The sequence below is a fragment of the Typopeltis vanoorti genome, chromosome 9 (genome assembly GCF_054136105.1).
Source record: "Typopeltis vanoorti isolate ZY-2024b chromosome 9, IOZ_Tvanoo_1.0, whole genome shotgun sequence".
Lineage (NCBI taxonomy): Eukaryota > Metazoa > Arthropoda > Arachnida > Uropygi > Thelyphonidae > Typopeltis > Typopeltis vanoorti.
Genome location: NC_143557.1, coordinates 68,751,667 through 68,774,761, shown reverse-complemented (window position 1 = coordinate 68,774,761; position 23,095 = coordinate 68,751,667). Strand labels below are relative to the sequence as shown.

Genomic DNA, 23,095 nt, shown 5'->3' with positions numbered 1-23,095 from the left:
AAAATAAAATATATTCTTCTTGTTTTGTTTCATGAAAAAATATTGTTTATAATCGATAAAATTATACAGTTTAGTATAATTAAAAATTACTGAAAAATAAAATCCATTATCATAACCCCAATAATGTTCTAAAATAAAAACTATAACAAATGTTATGTCTTTAATTGCAATGTCCAAATATTTAAAGAGATGGAGTAAACACGATATGCACTACGAACACTCTACTACTGGCACAAACTGCATATAAACAGTGGAACTGCACGGACAGTGGCGCATTACGCTAATAGCTCGCATCTCACTATGACGTGCATATGCTTGCATGCATAGCAATGACACTGTGGTAAACAGTGCTACTAACGTCCTTCGCCCTCCTAATTGCTACAAGATGGATTTTTATTATTTTTTATACAAAATAAGAGAATTGTATAGGATTATTGATGATAAAATTAAATATTACAAGCAAATATAAATAAATTAATAAATATATTTATATATCAAGAAAAACTGGGGGTGCTGCAGTTCCTCAGTGCCTATGCACAAGCCGCCCCTGATGCTAACAAGAACAGCAAAGTTGAGAACAAGAAGTCTTGCCTCGCTAAAGAAGATACTGAAAATGATTTAACTTACAAAATCACCAAGTTAAAGCATATTATTAGACAGATGACACAGAAATTACAGAAAGTTGAGTGGTGTTTAAAGGAACATAGGGAGGATAAAAAAGTTAAGCAGAAAAATGAGAAACAACAAAGCACAGAATCAGGTAAGTTAGCACATAACTAAAATCAGACAGGTAATGCTGATTGTAAAAAGAAGGATATTATTTGGTACAGTGACTCTATCATAAAACATGTCATTGATGAGTGGATTATAACTTCAAGTTTTCCTGGAACAAAAATTAAACATATACCACATGCAACTGAAAAACAGAAAGAAAAAAAAAAGCAAAAGAGATCATAATTCTAGTAGATGCAAATGAATTAACTAGCAATAAGTTCAGTATAGGATATGAAAGCGCTGGTAGAAGAAGCAAGAGAAGAGTGAGAAGGTGCAAATCATAAGTATATTACCTAGATATGATAGAAATGAATTAAGAAGGGCTATGGCAAATGATTCAATGCATAGGCCATGTAGAGGAATGGATGCAAGTTTTTTGATGTGTGGAGTGAGTTTGAGGGAAGAAAGGATTTGTATAAGAGGGATGGCCTACACTTGAATACGTTTGGCAAGAGGAGTCTTGAAAAGCTATTAACTGGTACGAGACTTAACACAGAAAGTCAGGGAAACAAAATTATGATGGCAGAAATGGTGAGATGTAAGAGTGACAATGCTATGTAACTGTATTAATGATGGGAATGGACATCATCATGGAAATGGTTATGAGCAGAGAACAATTTTGGGTTCACCTGGTTTGAACTTATCAAACATGTACAAAGATGTCTGCATAAGTATGGCACTAGATAAGAACAGAGATCTGCAAACTATCCAACCATGTCATGCAGACTAGAGACATGAGCATACAAAAAAGCATGCAGGCAACTTATTATGTCTGTACGTGAATGCTAAGAGTATAAGAAATATAAGGATGGTGTTTGTTGCCTTGGTGAATATGTTGGGACTTCAGATTGTAAGTATTAGTGAAACTCTGGCTATCAGAGACAGGCATACAAACTGGAATCGAGTGTAGAGGGTACAGTATTTTTAGGAAGGATAGACAAGACAGGACAGGAGAAGAGGTGTGCTGCTAATAATACTGAATGACCTGAATTAGGTTAGAGTTGAAACCCACGACTGCAATACTGGTAACGGATTTTAGTGTGGCAGTGAGTTGGAGGCCATATGGTGTAAGGTGGGGTGTTGTTAGGTGGATTGGTTGCTGGTAATGAAGAAATGCATTACAAAATAAAGATGATGGGAGCAAATTAAGTAATCACAATGGAGACTTTAATGATCTGAACACTGACTAGGTAGCAGTAAAATCACATGAGAAGAATGAAACTGAATTTATTGAGCTGTTGCGAGACAACTTCCTCAAACAGCATGTGAAAGAAGGAACTCAAGGTCAAAGAGTGTTAGTTCTGATTATAGTGTAGAAAGAGGGGTTTCAGTTAAAGACGCAACTATTCTGCCTCCATAAATTAAAGATGCCAAGAAATTATATTCTTGGTTTAATCCTTTATCTAAGCAAATAAAAATTTGCACATGAAATAGCATCACGACTAGGCTACTTGTATATAGAGACTAATGACTTCATATCACTTGCCTTAGTATCCCATAATGCAAAGCACATATCATTACAGACATATAATGCTATGCATTATGGGAAGGGACACTATCCAGACTGGTTTTGACCTTTAGTGAGGTGAAAAAGTAAAGGGTTGCTCATCATAGGCCTAGAGTAGATAGTACAGGGGTACAAGAGAGCCTGATAGTAGTAAGAGAGAAAAAAAAAAAAAGACAGATAGCATCAGAGAGAGAGAGAGAGAGTTGAGAGAGAGAGAGAGAAAAGGCCTCAGCTCTTTTATATCATCATATAGCCAAAGGCTATCAGTTTTCCTTTTTCACCAATCTCATATAGATGAACAACCAAAAAACCAATTGAAACTAAAGCACAAAGATGACTGATACCCAGGTGGTTAACCCCAACTGGGTTAACCGCCTTGAGTTGGCCTTCTCTGCCTGGGATTGCTTTCCAGTCATCCTCAATTGACTATAAGACTACATTAAATTAAGAGGAGAAGTATTTAAAAAACCTCTCATAGCAAGAATAGACAGAATTTTATCTCCCCCTGGTGAATATTGCGTAATGTGGGTTGTCTACACCATCTAGTGATAAATCTGATATCTCCTAGAATGCTTCTTTCTAAATACAAAAAACATCTGACTGAACAATAAAATTTCCACAATACAATATTATAAAGCATTTGGATGTCATATTGCTGGTTTTCAAATCTATGTTTTTTTCTGACCTTCCATAAATGGTATTTTAATTCATTAATTATAAAAATCAAAATTCTCTTCCCATTGCTGACAGATGGTGTGTATTGTAAAAAAAATAACCTGTTCTGTTGTAAATAGTGGCATGCCCAACACATTACATAATCTGTTCCAAATACGCAGAGCAAGAAGGCAACTGTAGAATGCATGTTCTACTGTTCCCAATTGATAACAGATGTCACAGATTGGATCTCCGATGTTAAAGTACCTCCAATTGATGGCATTGACTGGAAGGAGACCATATGCAATTCTCCAAGCAAGATCCTTCCTGTTAGGGTACCCTTGGAACTTCATCAAGTTATGAAACAAAATATTGTTGTCAGTACCCAACTGTGGAACTTTGCAGTGAAAGAGATTAAAGATTTCTTTATGCCAAATTTTACCTTTTTTAATGGAAAGAATGTCAATTCCGGAGTGTTTTAGCAGCCTTAGAGTTAACCACAGAGTGTTGTAGTATTCAGGATCAATCTCAGCTTTTGGACCTTTATAATCATTAACTCCAAACAGAGGAAGATGAAAACCGAAGTAGTACTGGAGAAGGTCTGCACATGTGTAATTAGTTTGCAATATTTTATGGATTTTTGAGGCTGTAATGCTTAAATAACAGAATTTTAAGACTGGAAGTCCAAATCCTCCATGCTTCATTGATAGCTGAATCAATTCCTTTTTAACTTCTTGGTATCGGCTAGACCAAAAAAAATGCACAGGTTTACTATATAATTGCTTTTCTTCAGCTTCTGTAATATTTATTATGTAAAACTGAGCAGGAAAGAATATGGTTTTGAGTACTATGGCTTTAGAAGAAAAGGAAAACGGTCCTATTTTCCAGTCTTCTAACATTTCCAATTTCTTGTATATAAGTTCTTGGACTGGTAATATTGGGAAAGTGGAGAAGGGAATTCCAAGTATAATGAGGGGTTCTCTCGTATGGGTTATTCCAAAAGGAATGCCTCCAAGATCTCACTTTCCATAAATTTTTAATTTTGTCTTGTCTGCATTAATAATTAATCCGCTGCTTTTGCTGAATTTTTCCAAAATATCAAAATATATATATATATATGGAATCATTATCCTTCAAAGTTCCGACTACATCATCGGCATATGCTAATACCTTATTTTCCTTTTTAGTTGAAAGAACTGTTATTCCTCGCACAGCATGTGTATTGTTGACTTGTAGTAAGAAAGGTTCAAGAACCAATGCAAAGAGCAGTGGACTGAGAGGGCAACCTTGCTTGACTCCTTTTTGAATTTTTACTGGGTCTGACAGGAACCCATTAACTAGGAGGCAGGTGGTTGAATTGGCATAGGCTCCTTTGATAACAGATAGCAGTGTTTTACCTACATCAATTTGCTGGAGGATATGGAATAGAAAGGGATGCCGGACATTATCGAATGCCTGAGTAAGGTCTACTGATAGCACTACCATCAACTGCTTTTTCTTGTTAACTAAGCGGATTAGATCATGTAGCAGAAATAGATTAAATTCTACTGCTTGACCTGGTACTCCATACACCTGTCTGCTTTTAATTATATATTTCATTCCCACTTTGAGCCTGTTATTGATAATGTGGAAAAATATCTTGTAGTCAGCATTAGATAGAGAAATAGGTCTCCAGCTGCTGATTATGGTGTGATTTCTATTAGGTTTAGGAATGAGGATAGTATGGCTTGCTACAAATTCACTTGGCATGTGTCCTGAAGAGAAAGGAATTAAATAGTGTAACTAGAATGGGAAGAGTAAAATCCCAGGTCTGACGATAAAGTTCTATCCCTAGACCATCAAGCCCTGGGGATTTTCTTGTCTGGCATTCTTTATAGGCTGTGGTAACTTCAGATGTAATGGGGCTGTCAAGCTATCTTGGATATGAACAGGAAGGCCATTAAGGTTCCAAGAGTTATAATTTCGAACAGTACTATTGTCTTCAAACAGATTTTTGTAGTGTTTTTGAAAGGAGTCAAGGATGTCTTTAGTGGTGGACATGTTTTCTCCATCAACACAGATTTGAGGGATAGTCCTTTCTTTGCGAAATTTTGTAAATTGTCTATTGAAGAATATGCAGCTGAAGGGTTATCTGCTAATGCTGTTGTATTCTTATCTTAAAATTTCTTTCTTCTACTTGTTTCTGCCTTTCCAGTTCTATCTCTATGTTAATGTTTCTAATGTTGTTGCTACATTCTATTCCATTGCTTTGGTTTGTTGCAAACCAGCTTCTCTCTTTATACAGATCTTTCAACTTTTTCCTTTTGAGGAAAGCCTTAGTATCCCATAATGTAATGCACACATCCTGACAGACATATATAATGCAATGAGACCTCTTGAAACCAGTCTGGGTAGTGGCCCTTCCCATAATGCATACCATTATACATGTCCAAAAAGATATGTGCATTGTATTATGGGATATTAAGGCAATTAATGTGAAGTCATTAGCCTCTGTATGCAAGTAGCCCAGTCGTAAAGTTACTTCACGTATAAATATGTTTGCTTACACTTGGATAAAGAATTAAACCAAGAATATATTTTCTTGGCATCTTTAATTTTTAGTATAACCAAGTGAAAAAACTTTCAAATATTCTATCTCCAGCTGGTGATGGCGATTGTGCAATATTCACCTGGGATGTGGCTAGGTTCATGAATGGAACATTCATGAACCTAGCCACTACAAAGAAGGAAATTATGACCAACTGAGAAGTATGCTGGGTTCTGCTATATGGTATCAGATGTTGGATGGGAAGGATATTGACAGTGCATGAGAATCGTTTAAAAAATACTTAAATGGTGCAAAACTGGAATGTGTCCCTAGAGTTTGAAGAATACATATGTTAGGAGTGAAATGAATGTGTAATCTTATTAAGACTCATAAAAAAAAAGATGATGTAGTAGGAATACTGTGTGCATAAGAAGGATGATGTCAGTTATAAAAATTATAATTAGCAGGCCAGAAGAGTCACAACTGCTGTACAGAAAACTAAGTACGAGTATTATAAAAAAAAAAAAAAAAAAAAAAAAAAAAAAAAAAAACTGGCTCTGCAAACTAAAGAAAGAATGAATATGAAAGAATAACTCTACTGAATGCAGATGGTGTGCAGGTGACAGGCAGAAGAGACTGTTCAAACTAATGAGTGCCCATTTTGCTAAGAGCTATCAATTTAGTGTATGCAACATCACGCTTACTCCCACTTCTTTAATGGATGAATAAACTCAGGTATATGAGAAGGAGGTACTAGAGCTATTGCATAAATTGAATTAGAATTCGGCAATAGGGACTAATGAAATATCAACACAAATGCTAAAAGAGGGTTCGATTGAACTGGCTATTCTTTTCGCCAACCTCTATTGAATGATTGAATTGAATGGTTTATATAATTAATAGATTTTGAGGCTTAGAACAGAGAAAATTCCACAGGAATATAGTCTCTATTCTGAAGAGGGTGATTTTTTGGATATAGTAGGAATTGTAGCCACTGGCTAAGAAGGTTTTGTGAAAGTAGTCAAGTTCAACAGTGAGAGAGAGTCACTGTTATCTGAACTAATTAATTTTGCCCTATTATATAAAATTAAAATATTAAATATGACATATTAAAACCCCAAATCCACACACCATCTCCAGAACAGAAGCTATACCAAAGCTATCACTATTCCATATATTCGAGACATATCTGAAAAACTAACAAAAATGTTAAAAAAATACAGTCTTTCAACCAATTATAGACCATATAAAAAATTAGCATCCCTTATCCATTCTACCAAGCACAGTCCCTAGATCTGCCAGGTATTTATCAGGTCCCTTGCAATTGTGAACTCTCCTACAATGGCCAAATTGGCAGGACAGTCAACATCAGAATTGCTAAACATAAGGACTATATCTGTTTCCATCACTACAGCCACTCAGCATTTGTTAACCATGCTTTGGACACCACCACAGAATATGCTGGAAGAAAGCCACTTTACTCCATTGCAGCAAATATAAATACAGAAGACATTTCCTTGAATCTGCTTCTCCTTTAAGAAAAACTACCCTAACCTCAACAATTTGGTTGCATGAAACTGCCCCAAATTTGGGAAGCTCTCATCCCCCCATACTTTAGACCAACAACAAAGGACACCCCATTCAGTCCACCAGGGGACACTATTTAGGACTTCAGGCCTACTCTCAGTTGACATGCTTCATCATCATCATTATTTAGTGTAGTGCATGTATCTTATTATATTTTGTTTCTGATGATGGCAATTTAACTTTGCTGAAATAATGGAAATATTAATTAAATTTATTTTAGTCAATATTAGTCCATGTTGTAATTCCCTAAAATAATTTATCTATAGGTTGTTTCAAATTTGAACAATCAGTTAAAAAGAATTCCAAGGTCTTACTGCAAAGTCGCCAAGAATTCCAAGGTCACCCAGACCAAAATTGGTAAATTGGAACGATTGAACTTCTTTACCAAAGCACAAAGAGATTCTTATTTTCTTCTCAAAAACTGCTAACCAATGTTATATATATATCAGAGGCAAATATTCCAGGCATGCTAAGAGTGTGGTGCTCATCCACCACTGAAACAATATCACTGATATTGTTTCAGCAATATCAGTGATAATTCCGAAACAGCAATATCACTGATATTATATTTTTACATTTATTCCCATTAAAGTTTATGGGAAAAATTTATTCCCCTAAGTAAACACAATATATTAATGCTTCACTTTTCTATGCGTAAACATTGCATTGCATTCGTGTTAATAGCCTGGGTGTGCAATCAAAGTACATACACCTTTGAACCCTTTGAAAGATGTACTGATCGCACACCGGGTCAAATTCTTGGCGTTCTAGTAGTTTTAAACTGCTCAGAAGGTGAGGCAGGGTGAGCTCTGAGACAATAGCACCTAAAGGCTGTGATTGGTTATTGTGTCAACAATCCAATTGAACGTTGTCATTTGTCACGAGTTGCTGTTTTCGTTTTATGAGTTTCATCTGTTTTGCGTGTGTGAAGTGTGAACTGCCGTGCTAGGCAAGTTTTTATATATAATATAGACAAGTTTTTAATATATAATTTTCAATAAATTTGTAACTTTTTTGCCTATTTACAATGGAAATCGGTATTGTAGTCAAACGAGGTAAGCCCCATCCTTCTCTTCAAAATTTTATACCTTTGAGTAATTCAAATATACCAACCAAATTTATAACATTCTCCTTCATTATTGTTTTCTAATATACAGTATCTTAAAACAAACACATTGTCCCCTATTCTGCACAGATTTGGTTACAATTAATTGATAAATTGAAGTATTAAAAGTTATCCTACAATTAATTACATACATCGATAAAAATGCAATTATATGGTCAAACTGACATGAATTTTGTAGCGCAGATTGCATAAGCCATGACAGCACATCCAACCTAAATGGGCACGTGGGTTTGAACTGCGGGTTCCACTTATATGGTTTTTTTTTTTATATAAATGTACTGGAAATTTTTTAGAGATTTCGACAATTTAAAAAAACTCGCAGACAAATCGCATAGCTTAGAAATATCGAAAAAATTAAGAAAAAGTTAGGCAAGTCATGAATGCATAAAATATACATAGATACTAGTCTATTCTATCATTTACTTCCAATATTCACAAATATACACAAATCTATTATAAAAAAACTTAAAATTTATCAAAACTTATGCACATAAACATTTACAGCCATACATGGCCATTTGCAGCCAAGAAACAAAAGTAAAGATGCAGTATTACATCATAACCGCATAAAATTATTATTAATTATCATTTAATGATATCAATTAATATCACTGAAATTACTATTATTAATTACTTTAGTTAAATTAATCAGCAAGAAATAAAAATTTTATAATGATTCATCATCATCATACGTATCAAGGATTTAGTCCTAGCATGGCCTGTTCCGGCCTTAGAAGTCATCGTTGAATCGTTTAAGAGGATATCCTGGTTTTCTTTTTCCTAATGGCTTGTACTTTAAGGCTTGTTTTGGTAATCTTTCTGTTTTCATTCTTTGAAAGTGTTCCATCCATTTATGTTTATATTTTTTAATTTTTTCTATTACTGGTTCTTGGTTGAATTCTTTCATAATATCTTCGTTTCTTCTGTGATCAAATAGGGTATACTTTGCAGTTTTTCTCATAAACTTCATTTCTGCTGTTGTTAATCTTTGTTTGTCTTTTTGTTTTATTGTCCAGATTTCGCTTCCATACATTAAGACAGGTAAGGCTAATGTATTGTATACTTTCAGCCTGGTTTGTTTTTGAACTAGGTTTGGTTTAAATATAGAGTTAATTACACCTGTTATTTTTACGTTTATATCTTTTTCATTATCATATGTGATCGTACATCCTAGGTAGTTAAATGAATTCACCTGTTCTAAGATCTTGTTATCTATTACTATTTTAGTTCTTGCTGGATCTTGTCCTTTAAAGGCCATAGTTTTTGATTTTTCCGTTGATATCATCATACCATCTTTGGATATCTCATTTAGATTTAAAATAGCTTTCTGTAAGTTATCTTCAGAATTTGTAATTATTATTTGGTCGTCTGCAAAGAGGAGAGTGTTTAAGTTAACTGTAGGTGAAAGTTTAATTCCTTGATGTAAATATTTACTCTATTTTATTATTATTTCATTTAAGTGGATATTAAAAAGAGTTGCTGAGAGGGGACATCCCTGTCAGACCCCTTGGTTTATCTCTCTTGTATATGATAGCTCATGATTTAATCTTATTTGTATTTGATTATTTTCATATATACTTGTGATAGCTTTTAGGATATTATTTGGTATTTGTCTTTCTTTTAATATGTTAAATAATATGTTTCTTTTAACTTTGTCAAATGCTTTTTCAAAGTCAATAAATGCAATATGTGTTTCTAAATTATATTCTCTTCTTTTCTCTATTATTAATTTTAGGCAAAAGGCTGGGTCTATACATGATCGTCCTTTTCTAAATTCATTCTGTACCTCCAGAATAAAGTTTTCGGAATATTTCATTAGTTTGTTATTTAAGATTCTGCTATATATTTTGTAACAGGAATTTAGTATACTGATACCTCTATAGTTTTTAGGGTCATCTCTTTTACCTTTCTTAAAGATAGGAATCACAATTGCTTTTTTCCATTCTATTGGGGGGGGATACCAGATGAGTAAATTTTATTTAAAAATAATAAGTCTTTCTTTGAATCTTGTTCCTGCGTATTTATATAGTTCTGAACCTAGCTTATCTTCTCCAGGGGATTTTCCATTTCTTGTTTCTTTCAGGCTGATTTCTAATTCTTCTTCAGTTATTTCCTTTTCATTTTTGTTAATTGTTTGCCAGTTGTCTTTTTTAAAATATTTGTCTGTCCACAGTTCTGTGTAGTAATTTAGAAATTCTTCTAATTTCAATTCAGTGTTTAATTTTATGTTTTCTTTGGTATCTGCATTTAGGTGTTTCAAAATCTTATATACATTGGGTCTTGTTTTATATAAATCATGTTCTAAATTAGAAACAAATTTATTCCATGATTCTCTATGTCTTTTTCTGACTTCTCTTTTAGCTATGGCTCTTATTCTTTTATATTCTATTTCATCTTCTAATCTTTTACTGCTTAACCATTTGTGATAGGCTTCTTTATTCTTTTTGATTATTTCTTTGATTGTATTGTTATATTTTATATATATATATTTTATATTTCATATTCCCTCTTTTTTTTATATATATATTATATTAACTATTTTGTCTACCGGCTATGCCTTTGTTAATAATTATACTATATACTTATGAGGTGATTTATTATATAAAATTCTTTTACTAACAATTATTTTTATTTTGACTCTGAGTGTCCCTATATGTTATTGTATTGCACAAAAGTTCACTCCAATTGGTGCAATGACTTTAACTATCTCTTTCAGAATCCAACTAATCATTGACTCAATACCAAGTACAAAATAAACACATTTAATAAAACTAAAACAATATATATACACTTCTAGCAATAATACATAACTATAACTACAGATTATATGGATCCAAGGCCTTATTAAAAAATATAAACTTACTCTTAAGACTAAACACTTTTTCCTTCACAATCACAAAAAAAATGTTCATAGTCTTTTTCTCTTTCTGTTAAGGCTCATTTCCAGAAGTTATACAGCTCTGTACTTCACTTTCAGGATCCTTTTCATCAATCAATGTAACACACATAAAAGTCTTCTTGACTAAATCTTGTTTCCTTTTAGTAGCAATACTCATCAGATCAGGCATCCTTTATACCTAAAAATCTTCTTAATCAATATATTTTTTAAACATTCACTTTCAGGCATCCTTAATACTTATAGAACTTCCTTATCAATATTTTCTCTAAGAAAAACATTCACTTTAGAATACAAGCTACAAGTTCTCCTTTCATTCACAATATTAAATGACAGTCTTAACTTTTTCCACTTTAAAAACTTACAGTTTCAAGATTTCCTTTTATTCATTACTTATTCCTCCTTGAAACCTATTATTTCCACTATTCCTTTTTCGGAATACACTATAAAATTTCTTCCGACTGCCACACACAAAAAAATCAAGTTCCTTCCAACTTGAATATTTACCGGCCAGTGTTCTAAAAACTTCCGAACGCTCTCTTGTTTTTAACCGTTACTTGGATACGCAATGCTTTCCTTGTCAGCTGTCAATCACACATCAAATCCTCTCCGGGAGCATGCGCACTCCACAAAAGTCAGAAACTACGCACTGCAATAAAAATGGCTGACTCGCTGTATCCATCAGCGCTAAGATAAAGTCTTTCACAAAACACGAAATTCAACATTTTTAAACCACAACAAACTTTCTTATAACACAAATATTCAGTTTAGTAAGTATATCAATTTTTTTTTACTTCTTTACATGTTACTTCTAATATAACATTTTCATAACGAACACATCACAAGTGCAGACACTGCGTGTATGAAAACAAAACTAACAAGCATAATTAATACTTAAAAATATTCAGAATTTTTAATATGATTATTTTTACAGTATCATCCCAGATCTTCAGTTTTTTTCTTTTATTGAATTTTTTGGTCTTTCCTAAGCTTTCATTTGCTGCTGCATATAGTATCGCTTTTATATTAAGCCATTCTATTTCTATTTCTTCATTTTGTTTTATTTTATCTAGATATTGGTTAATTGTTTGTTCATATAGCCATTGTACATTTGTGTTATTCAATAGTCTAGTTTTATAAACAAATGTTTCAATTTTTCTTTCTGTTTTTGTTACTTGTAGCCATTTAGGTGGTAATCTTAATTTTATTTTAACAAGGAAGTGGTCACTGCTGTATACACTAATGAATGAATAATGATTCATTCATTAGTGTATACGCTAGGCTACTGTGAAGCAACTGTATCGATTGCACTAGGCTACCATAAAGCAATCATATTGCTGCTGCTTCGTTATCAATGCATGAATTGTTATAGCTGTAAATAAACATGAATTTCTTTTTCATATTATCTTTTCATTTTTGATGTCTAGTGTTAGTAATATGTATAACATGTACAGTGTTTTGTATCATATAAGACAATATTTATGTAGATACAGACAGAACAGATGATTCATTTTTGTAAATAAGATATGCTAACCACTCAGCCTGGCTGGCTGAGTGGTTAGCATATCCGCTCTCTAGCCAAAAGGCTGCGGGTTCAAATCCCACCGTGGGCATGGATGTTTATGATTGTCTTTGAAAATACTTGTGGTGGTGGTCGGCAGTAGATGCCGTTGGTGTAGTTGCGGTCAGTTGGTGGATTGAGTGGCGGAGACAGAGTTGTAGAGCAGGTGCCCTCCCTCGATGAGTCTTTGGACTCCCTGAAGTGTCTAATAATAATAATAATAAATACAGTACAGTACTGTATATATATTTTCACTTCCTTATGATTTTCTGTAATAAAATTTTCTTTTCTGTAGCTAACTTCATCGTAAAAATACAGTATATAATACATACATACCATACAAATTATGTATTAATTGACTGTTATGTTATCGGTAAGGCTTTTGGTCAACAGTAGGCTATTAGTACTTAAGTTTTATGGAAGTCAAAAGTTATATGTGGATTTTTGAACAACACAGGGGGATTGGCACCCCTAACCCCTGCGTTGTTCAAGGGTCAACTGTATATTCTATAACATTTTATTAGTAATGTTGTAATACCATTTCCAACTTGTAGTTCATATCACAAATAAAAATGGATTATCATTTCTATATCTGGAATTCATCATACTTCGCTGATGGTCTGTTATATTCAGATTAAAATATCTGATGTATTTAATATTTATTATCATTAAACCATTATGTTTGTGTGTATTTAAGTTATCAATCAGTGATAACTTAAATACACACAATGTTACACTAAAACATAATGTAATGTTTACGTTCACAGAACTGCAAAGTTTTTGTCATTTTGGTATTACAAAAAAAAAAGGAAATCTTTTCTTGAGGAAGCGACTGATATTAAAATTAAGAATGGTAGATTTTTTGTGTGAATAGAGACAAGATTAAAGTTTGGAGGAACTGAAGTCTATTAGGTTATCCTTCATTATCTTCTGCTGATTGAGAAATATAGTTTTGCATTATTTGTATGTTGCAAGAATGCAGCATTAATGAAAGAATGCTGAAATTCAGAATGCAGAGGATTGCTTGTTGATAAACTATGAATGAAATTTGAAGTCACAGAAAGTAGAAAAGAAGTGAATGAAAAGAACTTTGAAATACTTTACGTTGTAAAAAATTGTTGGAATAAGTGAGATATAGTTGGATGAAGATGACATCCTAACAGGAATAGAATGAAAGGGTACAATGCAGTGGCACACCCAGAGGGGGCCCCCCCTAAAGAAAAAGGAAAACAAAAACACTAGAAAATTTTCTAAAAATCTTTTTATAATTAAAATTAATTTTTTTTTATATTTATGTTGTGTCGTGTCTTCTATTATTTCTGTACTTTTTATGAAATAGCAATCATTGCAGATGCTCAGTCATAGGTCATATGCAATGCATAGTGTATATTCTGAAATCATCTACTCAACCCCCCCCCCCAGATTAAATCCTGAGTGCATTACTGGTACGATGTATTTCGTGAAGATAGAAAGTGTAATACAAGAACAAAGTGTAAGGGGCAAATAATGGTAATGATTTTCAGGCAGTATGATATGAGATAAAGGTGAACAGAATGAAATACTTTGTTGGATGTTGCTATAGACCTGGTAATGTGGAGGGTAATGACCAGGAAATGTATAAGCCAATTAGCCAAGCAAATAGGAAAAGGGTGATCATTATGGGCAAATTTAATCATGGTAATATAGATCAGAATGAAGAGATAGCAACTGGAAGTAAAGAAAATGAATTTCTCAAGTTTCTGAGGAACTATGTAAAAGATGGTATGCGAGGAGTGAGAGTCTTAGATTTGAACATCTTATCAGAGGATATCATTATAAATGAGGTGACAAATCTCCCTCCATTGGTAAGAGTAGCCATGAAGTGATTACCTGGGTGATTGCCAGTCATGTGAGGACTTCTGTGAGGAAAGGATATATGTGAAACTACAAAGATGATGATTATGAGAAGCTCAGGAGACAGCTTCCAGGCTGTAGCATGGAATGAGAAATTGGGTGGAAAGGAGATCAATGTTGTTTGGATGCTATTTAAGCACTATCTAGGTCTAAATGTATTCCAAGGGTCAGAAGGTTAAATAAAGCAGGTGTGAAATGGATGAATGAAAAGATTACACATGCATTGAGAGAAAAGGCATCATAAGATGAATTGTTATAATCAATTTCATGAAGAGTACAAAGAACAACATGGAGGACAACTCAGTTGGCAAGGATAACAAAAGTGTAGTATTAGCAGCATTTAGCTAATGAAGCCAAAAAACACACAAAATGTAGCCAGCAAAAAAAAAAGAAAATGGTATGATGACATCGATTGGAAAAAATGATGCAAGGATAACTGCTGCAGAACAGAAGATATAGCTGAGTTGTTTAATGAGCAGTTTATAAAGGTCTTTCATCCTTGTGAATGGGACACCATGGAGAGTTTGCTGGCAGTGGATGATGAGCAGGAAAGATTGACTGTGAGGGAGCAAGAAGTATATGGGGAATTGAGCAAACCTCATCTTAATAAGGCTGTAGGACTTGATATATCGCCCAGTATCTTGAAGGAGTGTGGCAAGGAGTTGACATCTGACTTGCGAAATTTGTCTGATATGAGTTTTACACAGGGTCAAGTTCTAAAGGAGTGGAGGAAAGGGAAAATTGTACTGCATAAGGGCAATGACAGAACTCAAGCATCAAATTATAGGCCAATCTGTGTGTGAGGTGGTGTTGTTAAAGTGTTGAAGAGGCTAACGACAATCAGGATCTAGAATTGGTTGTTGACAACAGTGGTATTATCTTTGATGGACAGCATGAATATACATCAAACAAAGTAGATGAGTTTGTTTATCACTGCTGGCCTGGCACAAGAAATTAAGGATCTTAAAACTAAAAATGCTGAACTAGTAAATGAAAATTTGGAGCTATGTAGGGAAGAAGTAAATACTTTCAAATACCTGGGATGTGATTTATCATTGAAGATGAAAAAGATATAGACATTAAAATATCAAGTTTTATTAAAGTAAACAGTATAAATAATATATTTAAGCCATCCCTGGTACACACCAGAATCAGACTATATAATGTCCTGTCTAAACAAATTTTATTATATGAAAGTGAAACATGGATTGTAAAAAAAGATTAAAACAGTAGAAATGAAATTTCTCAGTAAAACAGCTGGTCAAGTGGGATCATAAAACAAATGAGAAATTTTACAATTCCTGAACATAAACTCAATAAATGGTTAAAACATCTAAATCAAATGGACCAAAGCAGACTGCCAAAAATACTACATAGATATAAAAGAAATGGATATCAATGAGACAAAATATCTTAATGGAGAGTGAGTGCACTACCCTAGATATTTTGCTATGATGAAATTCATTATTTCCTATTTTAATACCCCAACATTTCACTCTATTAATACAAAAAATTAATAAAAAATATTAATAATTTTTTTTATTTTTTATTAATAAAAAATAAAAAAATTTTATTAATAAAAAAATGTGGGAGAAAAACACTGGTGTATTTCCCCCACATTTTTTTTTCTCCCATGAAAAAAATAAAATAGCCTCAAATGAATGTGATATAAGGTCCTTGGTAAATGTGGCGGTCGAGTTTAGCTAGTCTAGAAAACGTGTTTTTAAAGTTAAATATAGTGTGGCTTTTTGTCACAAATTGTGCTAAAATTGTGCAACGGTTAGAAACAAGTGTCCTTCAGTGGTATTATTGTTTAGAACTGTGTTGTATATATTGTGTTTTCACTGCCGTTTGTTTCACTATATCAACGTGTAAAGATGGCGTCCAACAAGAAACGAACGTCAGCGGCGCGCAGGACTTCTACTACTACACGAAAGGCTGGCTCAGCGTTAGATTTTTCGCAATGGATGCGTTGCGGAAACTGCTACATGTATGCACCGAAAAATGTGAAGGATCTGTGGTCGGTCTGGCAAAATGAAAAGAAAGAAAATGTCGACGTATGTGAGAAGTGTCGGGATAGGCTGGAGCGTTTAGGAATGGAAGCTGACATCGGGACCGTAGCGGAAGAACTTCGGCGGGAGTTTATGAAAATGAAAAATGACCTTCATCTTCTTCATGAGGAAGTGGAAGTGATCGGTAAGGAGATACTGGAAGTTAAAGCTGAGTTTAATGTGTTAAACAGAGAAATTAGGACTATAGAGATTACTTTAGCTGAAGTAACTAGAACAGGATTACATATGGGTGAGTCTTTGGTGAATGATTCAGTAATAAATAGTATGGGAATGATTGGGAGTCAACATAATAAAACCACAAGTGGCCAAGAAGAAATGAGATGTAGTGAGAGTGGGGGAGTAAGTAATAGAGAGTTGAGTAATGAAGCTGGGAGAGTCATGCTGAATAGTGTAGAGAATGAGTCCATGAGTGTGAACTTGAATGAAGTTAATAGTGGTAAAATATATGGTGATTCTATGATTAAGGGTATGGAGAGTGGTATGCATGAGGAGTGCTTGGCTGATGGTACAATAGAAAGAGTGGCTTTAGCAATAAAGAGAGGGCATGAAACAGACAAGATGATAGTTATGGTGGGTACGAATGACCTGAGAGGTAGTATAAATCGGGTAGGAAAAGATTTAAGAACATTATTAGATATTGTGAAGAGGAAAAGTGTCAATGGGAGAATAGTGTGTGTGCTGCCTCGTTTTGACAATTACGAGTTAAGTAGACGAGCAATGATAATGAATGATATGATTGTAAGAATGTGCAGAAAAAGAGGTCTGGAGTTTGTTGATGTTTGGAGTGTGTTTGAAGGAAAAAGGCAGTTGTATGCTAGAGATGGACTGCATCTTAACATGGAAGGACATAAGAGATTGAAGAAGTTATTGTTTTCTGAACAGGTTGAAGTTATTGGGCAGGGAAACTAATATTGAAAAGGTTGAGTGTAAGAGAGAGAAACTTTAGCACTGATTGTGTATTTATTGATCCTTATAGGCAGAATAAATTGCAGAAGAGAGGGGAAAAAAATCGGCATAGGACTACGGTAGTTAGTGACTTATATATCAGTTCTAAAGCCGGTACAAGATCTAGAGGGAATCTGCAATTTTTGTATACCAATGCTAGAAGCATTAGAAATAAGAGAGAAGAATTTTTGGCATTAGTCAGTGAAATCTCACCAAAAGTTGTAGGCATTAGTGAAACTTGGCTGTCAGCAGAAGATGTGGTCACTGGAATTGAATGTGATGGGTACAGTATTTTCAGGGAGGATAGAGAAGATAGAACAGGAGGAGGAGTACTGTTGATGATAGCTGATGTGTTGCAGCCAAAGAAAGTAGTATATCATGATGATAGACATGTGAATGAGAGTTCATTTGAGGCAGTCTGGTGCGAAATAGTGACCAACGCAACCAAATATACAGTTGGATGCTGCTATAGGCCAGGGAGTACAGGGGGAGATATTGAATTCATGCATCAGCAACTTAGTGCAATGAGTGAAGGCTTAGTGATTATTATGGGGGATTTTAATTATGGTGATATCAATTGGAAGGAGAATATCACGTAGCAAAAAGGAAATGGAGTTCATACATCTGCTACGAGATAATTACTTGAAACAGCACGTAACTGAAGGGACACGTGGTGTGAGAGTGTTGGACCTGGTTATTGGTTCAGAGGTTATATGCATAAGTAAGGTGACCTCGTTACCTCCAGTTGGTGAAAGCGATCATGTGGTATTGACTTGGGAGGTTGCAAAATCTGTGGATTTTTCTATTAAGAAGGGGTATGTACGAAACTACAGGTTAGGCAATTATAACAAGCTTCGGAGTGAGCTTGCAGCCATCCCATGGCAGAACATATTGCAAGGGAAAGATGTTAGCAGTGCTTGGGATAAAATCAGCGGGTATCTGAGGAAAGCAATATCAGATTGTGTCCCCATGGTCAGGAGGTCAAACAAGGCAGGCATTAGATGGATGAGCAGTAGTATCAAGCTTGAACTACAAAAAAAGAAAATGTTATGGAGAATTTACAAGGAGAAGGGCGATCAGGACACCCATGAGCAGTACAAGGCTCAAGCTAGGAAGGTTACCAGCATAGTAAGAAAAGCTAAATCAGATTATGAGAAGACCTTAGCCAAAGAGATCAAGGGTAATCCCAAAGAGTTCTTCCGCTATGTGGCAAGTAAGAGGAAGAATGACTTCGGAAGGATAACCTTAGTGGGTGCTGATGGTATTGAGGTGACAAAATCAGATGTAATAGTCGAGTTACTGAGTGATCACTTCTCAAAAGTCTATCACCCAAGTGAGGATATCTCTATACCTATAGCAATACCTAATGTGAGAATTGAAGCTAAAGAATCAGAGGTATTAAATATATTGCGAAACTTAAATGCAAACACGGCGGTAGGCTTAGATGGAATATCAGCTCGGGTGTTGCGTGAATGTGCAAATGAATTGTCAACCCCTCTTACCTGGATATTTAATTTAAGTTTGAACTCTGGTATGGTCCCTAGGGAGTGGAAGTTAGGCAAAGTGGTTCCTTTGCATAAGGGTGGCTCTAAAACTGCAGTATTGAATTACAGACCAATCACCATCTCAGGAGTAGTGGTAAAAGTATTGGAAAAGTTGGTTAAAGACAAAATTCAAGAATGGGTGGATCAGGATATGATACTCTATAGAGGCCAACATGGTTTTGTTAAAGGTAGATCCTGCCTTAGCAATCTATTAACTATCCATAATAGAATAACATCAGAGTTGGACAAAGGAACTGGCTACACAGTGGTACTTCTGGATTTTGCTAAGGCTTTTGACAGGATACCCCATAGAACACTGTTACGCAAATTGGAGCAGATGGGAATGGATATTAAATTGGTGATATGGATAGGAGAATGGCTCAGGGAGAGATACCATAAGGTGGTGTATGGAGGAGCCGAGTCCAGAATGAGGCAGGTGACCAGTGGTGTGCCTCAGGGCTCTGTGCTTGGGCCAATGTTGTTTAATTTGTATATAAATGATATAGGAAACGGCTTAAAGGGAGATATTCAGTTGTTTGCTGATGATGCAAAGTTGTGTAGTGCAATAAAAAATCAAGCTGATGTTGAAAGTTTGCAGGAGGATTTAAATAAGCTGGTAAAATGGGCAAAAGAAAATGGATGTCAGTTCAATGTGGAAAAGTGTAAAGTCTTGCATTTTGGGATTAAAAGATTACCAGCTGTGTACTACATAGATGGAAAGGTACTCCAAGAGATTGATGAGGCTAGGGACTTAGGGGTGTTGGTAGATAGGGAGATGAAGTTCAGAGGACACATTGCTAAGGTGTCCAAGATTGCACATAGGATTACTTGGTTGTTGAGGAACACACTGACATCCAGAGATAAAGAGGTTATTATTCCCCTTTATAAAGCATTGATACTTCTACATTTGGATTACTGTGCTCAGGTCTGGTCACCTGGATTCCTTGGAGATGAGGAGGCTGTGGAGAGGGTTCAGAGAAGAGTGACCAAGTTGGTGAGTGATATAAAAAATGCTCCCTACATTGATAGATTGAGAGCTTGTGGATTGCAGAGATTGGTTGATAGGCGAAGAAGAGGGGATATGATAGAAACATTCAAATTAGTAAAAGGTTTTTATAGGATTGATGCAGGGGAAATGTTTCAGCTGTGTGATAATGATGGAAGAACAAGAGGTCATCTCTGGAAATTAAAGAAGAGTGTGGTTAACAAAGGTGTCAGAACAAGGTTTTTTGCCTGGAGGGTGGTGAATGAGTGGAATTCATTGCCTGACTTTGTTGTGAGCTCTTCATCTGTAAATGAATTCAAGAAGAGATATGACAGATATTGTTTTGCTAGTTTGGGTCTCCCGCGATGAGTCTACTGACTCCATGGAGATACCCGTAATAATAATAATAATAATAATAATAATAATAATATTTTGCTATATCTCTGTCTGTATGTAAGTCAACACTCATTATAACAAATTATTAAAATCACATCTAAAGCTCACATAGCATCAATGATATTCTAAAGGAAATTCACTACAGAATAACTTTCTGCTATAATGAACTCTTCCTTTGGCCCATATGGGGATCAATAATTAAAGATTGTTTTAAAAAAATGTTATAATGTTACATATAAGATCAAAGCATAATAGTTGAAGACCAAAATTTAATCCATCATAAGTATAAAGAGTCACTTAATGAATCACATACATGATTTACAAAAGGCACCTGCTTAATTAAAATTAACCTAGAAGCATTATAAAATTAAAGGGACCTTATATCTGAACATTTAAATTAAAAAGATTTAATGTTTATTAAAAAGCAGTTCACATACCTGATCTTCCATAAGAGATATTAAAGGAGATAAAACAAGAGTAATGCACTTTGAGTACTGCGAGTATAAATAAGCTGGTAATTGATAACATAATGATTTTCCTGAGCCTGTTGGTAACACCACAAGGGTAGACAGACCTGATTAAGGCAAATAAAAACTTAATTTCTTCTTATGTATTTTATTACTATTCTACTAAATCAATACTACTACCAGTTGCATGCAATATTGATGGTGTAAAGATCACAACATGTTTTATAAACTTTATGATAACAGTTCATGCCAGAAACTTGCAGTTTCAGAATGCATGAACGATGTCCACCTATTTGGTATGATCAAAAAATTACCAAAAATTAATATATGACATCACAAACCTAATAACATGTGGGTCTCAGCAGTAAAGATATATATTTGCATTCCAAAATAAATGCAATGTGCACTTATTTCATTGAATATTGAATATGAACGTAATTTACCTTAGGAAAATATTCAAACTTGTGAATGATAGTAGTATGAGGCAGAAATGCAAGCATGCATCCAAAAATTGTGAAGAATTGTAATGAATTTGAAATGTTAAAATCAACATATGGAGATGACATTCTAAAGAAAAGATTTTTTAATGGTATTGTGAACCAGATAAACTGACTAAAATGACATTCATCTCAACCTGTCCTCTGAAGATTTCAATGAACAGCATCACTTTCTGATCAATAACTAATTCAAAGCTAGATCAATAACAAATTCAAAACTGTTGACGAAATGCACATTTTCTTTAGAATGTTAGTTCATTCTGACAGCTTTTGGAATCAGCTGGACAATCATGAAATTTGATCCTAAACTTCAGTTGACAGTTGACATGATCAACAGAAATTTAAAAATTTCTTCAGAGAATGAAAACAATTTACTAAGCCATGTCATAACAATGAAATAGATGGTAAGAGAGAGATCGTGCTAATAGTTAAGATCGATGATTAAGGCAGTGAGATTAGAGATGAGATAAAATGAACTTCAGTTCCTTTTAAAATCAGATTTATAACACGGGATGACCAGATTTTCAAAACAAAAAAAAGGGACATTTTGAATTTTTCAGCAATTAAAAAAAGGGACAAAAACAGGACACTTCTGGTATGCTCTACATAAAAATGGAATAACATATAATTATAATTATAGTACACAGGACTGAAGTGTGCATTATAATTATGGAGTATCAGCATTATCATTATTTTATTTATATGAAGACATTATTTCTTCCAAAAGTGTTGGTTCTTTCAAGATGCACTCGTAAGTCAATATCAAAATATCAAAAGACCGAAATGTCAAAGTGTGTTTTGATCACAATTATTGCTTTCACAGTCTTGACATTGAAGAGGTTCTTTTCATCAGACCACAAAGAACTCATGAGAGAAAAAATTCTCTCTACAGCTGCATTTGTTCCTAGGATTGATGCAATGCACATTTTCTTTAGAACGTTAGTTCATTCTGACAGCTTTTGGAATCTGCTGGACAACTACAAAATTTGATCCTAAACTTCAGTTGACATGATCAATAGAAATTGAAAAATTTCTTCAGAGAATGAAAATAATTTACTAAGCCATGTCATAACAATGAAATAATGCTAAGAGAGAACAAATGCAATATGTTTTTGTAGTGGATGTTTTTTTCTTGCTGCACCTTAAAACATCACACCACTTTTTGTCCACTTCTGTGTTTGTGTCCTTCCATTCGTCCATCTTGGAGTTCACAACATTATTTATATGGCTGACCATTATTTCATCTTCATCAACAAATATTGTTGATGAAGATGAAATAATTCATCTTCATCAACAATATTGAATATTTTACTCTCAATATCACTGATTGCTTTTAGGCTGCTTGCAACTTCAGCCCAAGTTAGTGGAGTTTGCAAACTTAATCCAGTGAAATGCTTTCAATGGCTGGAAATGATAAGTCCATTTGCTTAAATATTCAAGGAAAGTATCATAAAATAAATTCATAGTGTCTAACAATTCTTTTTCATCAAAGACGCCCTCATCTTTGAACTCTGAAATAATTGATGACATTTTAAATGTTTGAAAGTTCTCAGCTTTCCTATTTGTAATTTTCTGTCTGAGCAATTCCAATTCTTCTACCACTTGTTGCCAAAATATTGATTGTTGGTTACTGAAAAATGATTTCGACAATGTACGGCACTTAT

The 23,095-nt window shown here is 34.2% G+C and overlaps 1 protein-coding gene across 1 annotated transcript in view; it reads right to left on the bottom strand.

Annotated features, from left to right (window-relative positions):
- The window catches only part of RecQ4 (RecQ4 helicase), a 261,720-nt gene that overhangs the window by 132,051 nt on the left and 106,574 nt on the right, over nucleotides 1–23,095 (bottom strand). The window contains exon 6 of the mRNA XM_090397875.1: nucleotides 20,905–21,041. Coding sequence (XP_090254001.1) covers nucleotides 20,905–21,041 — 137 coding nt within the window. The remainder of the gene's footprint in view (nucleotides 1–20,904; nucleotides 21,042–23,095) is intronic.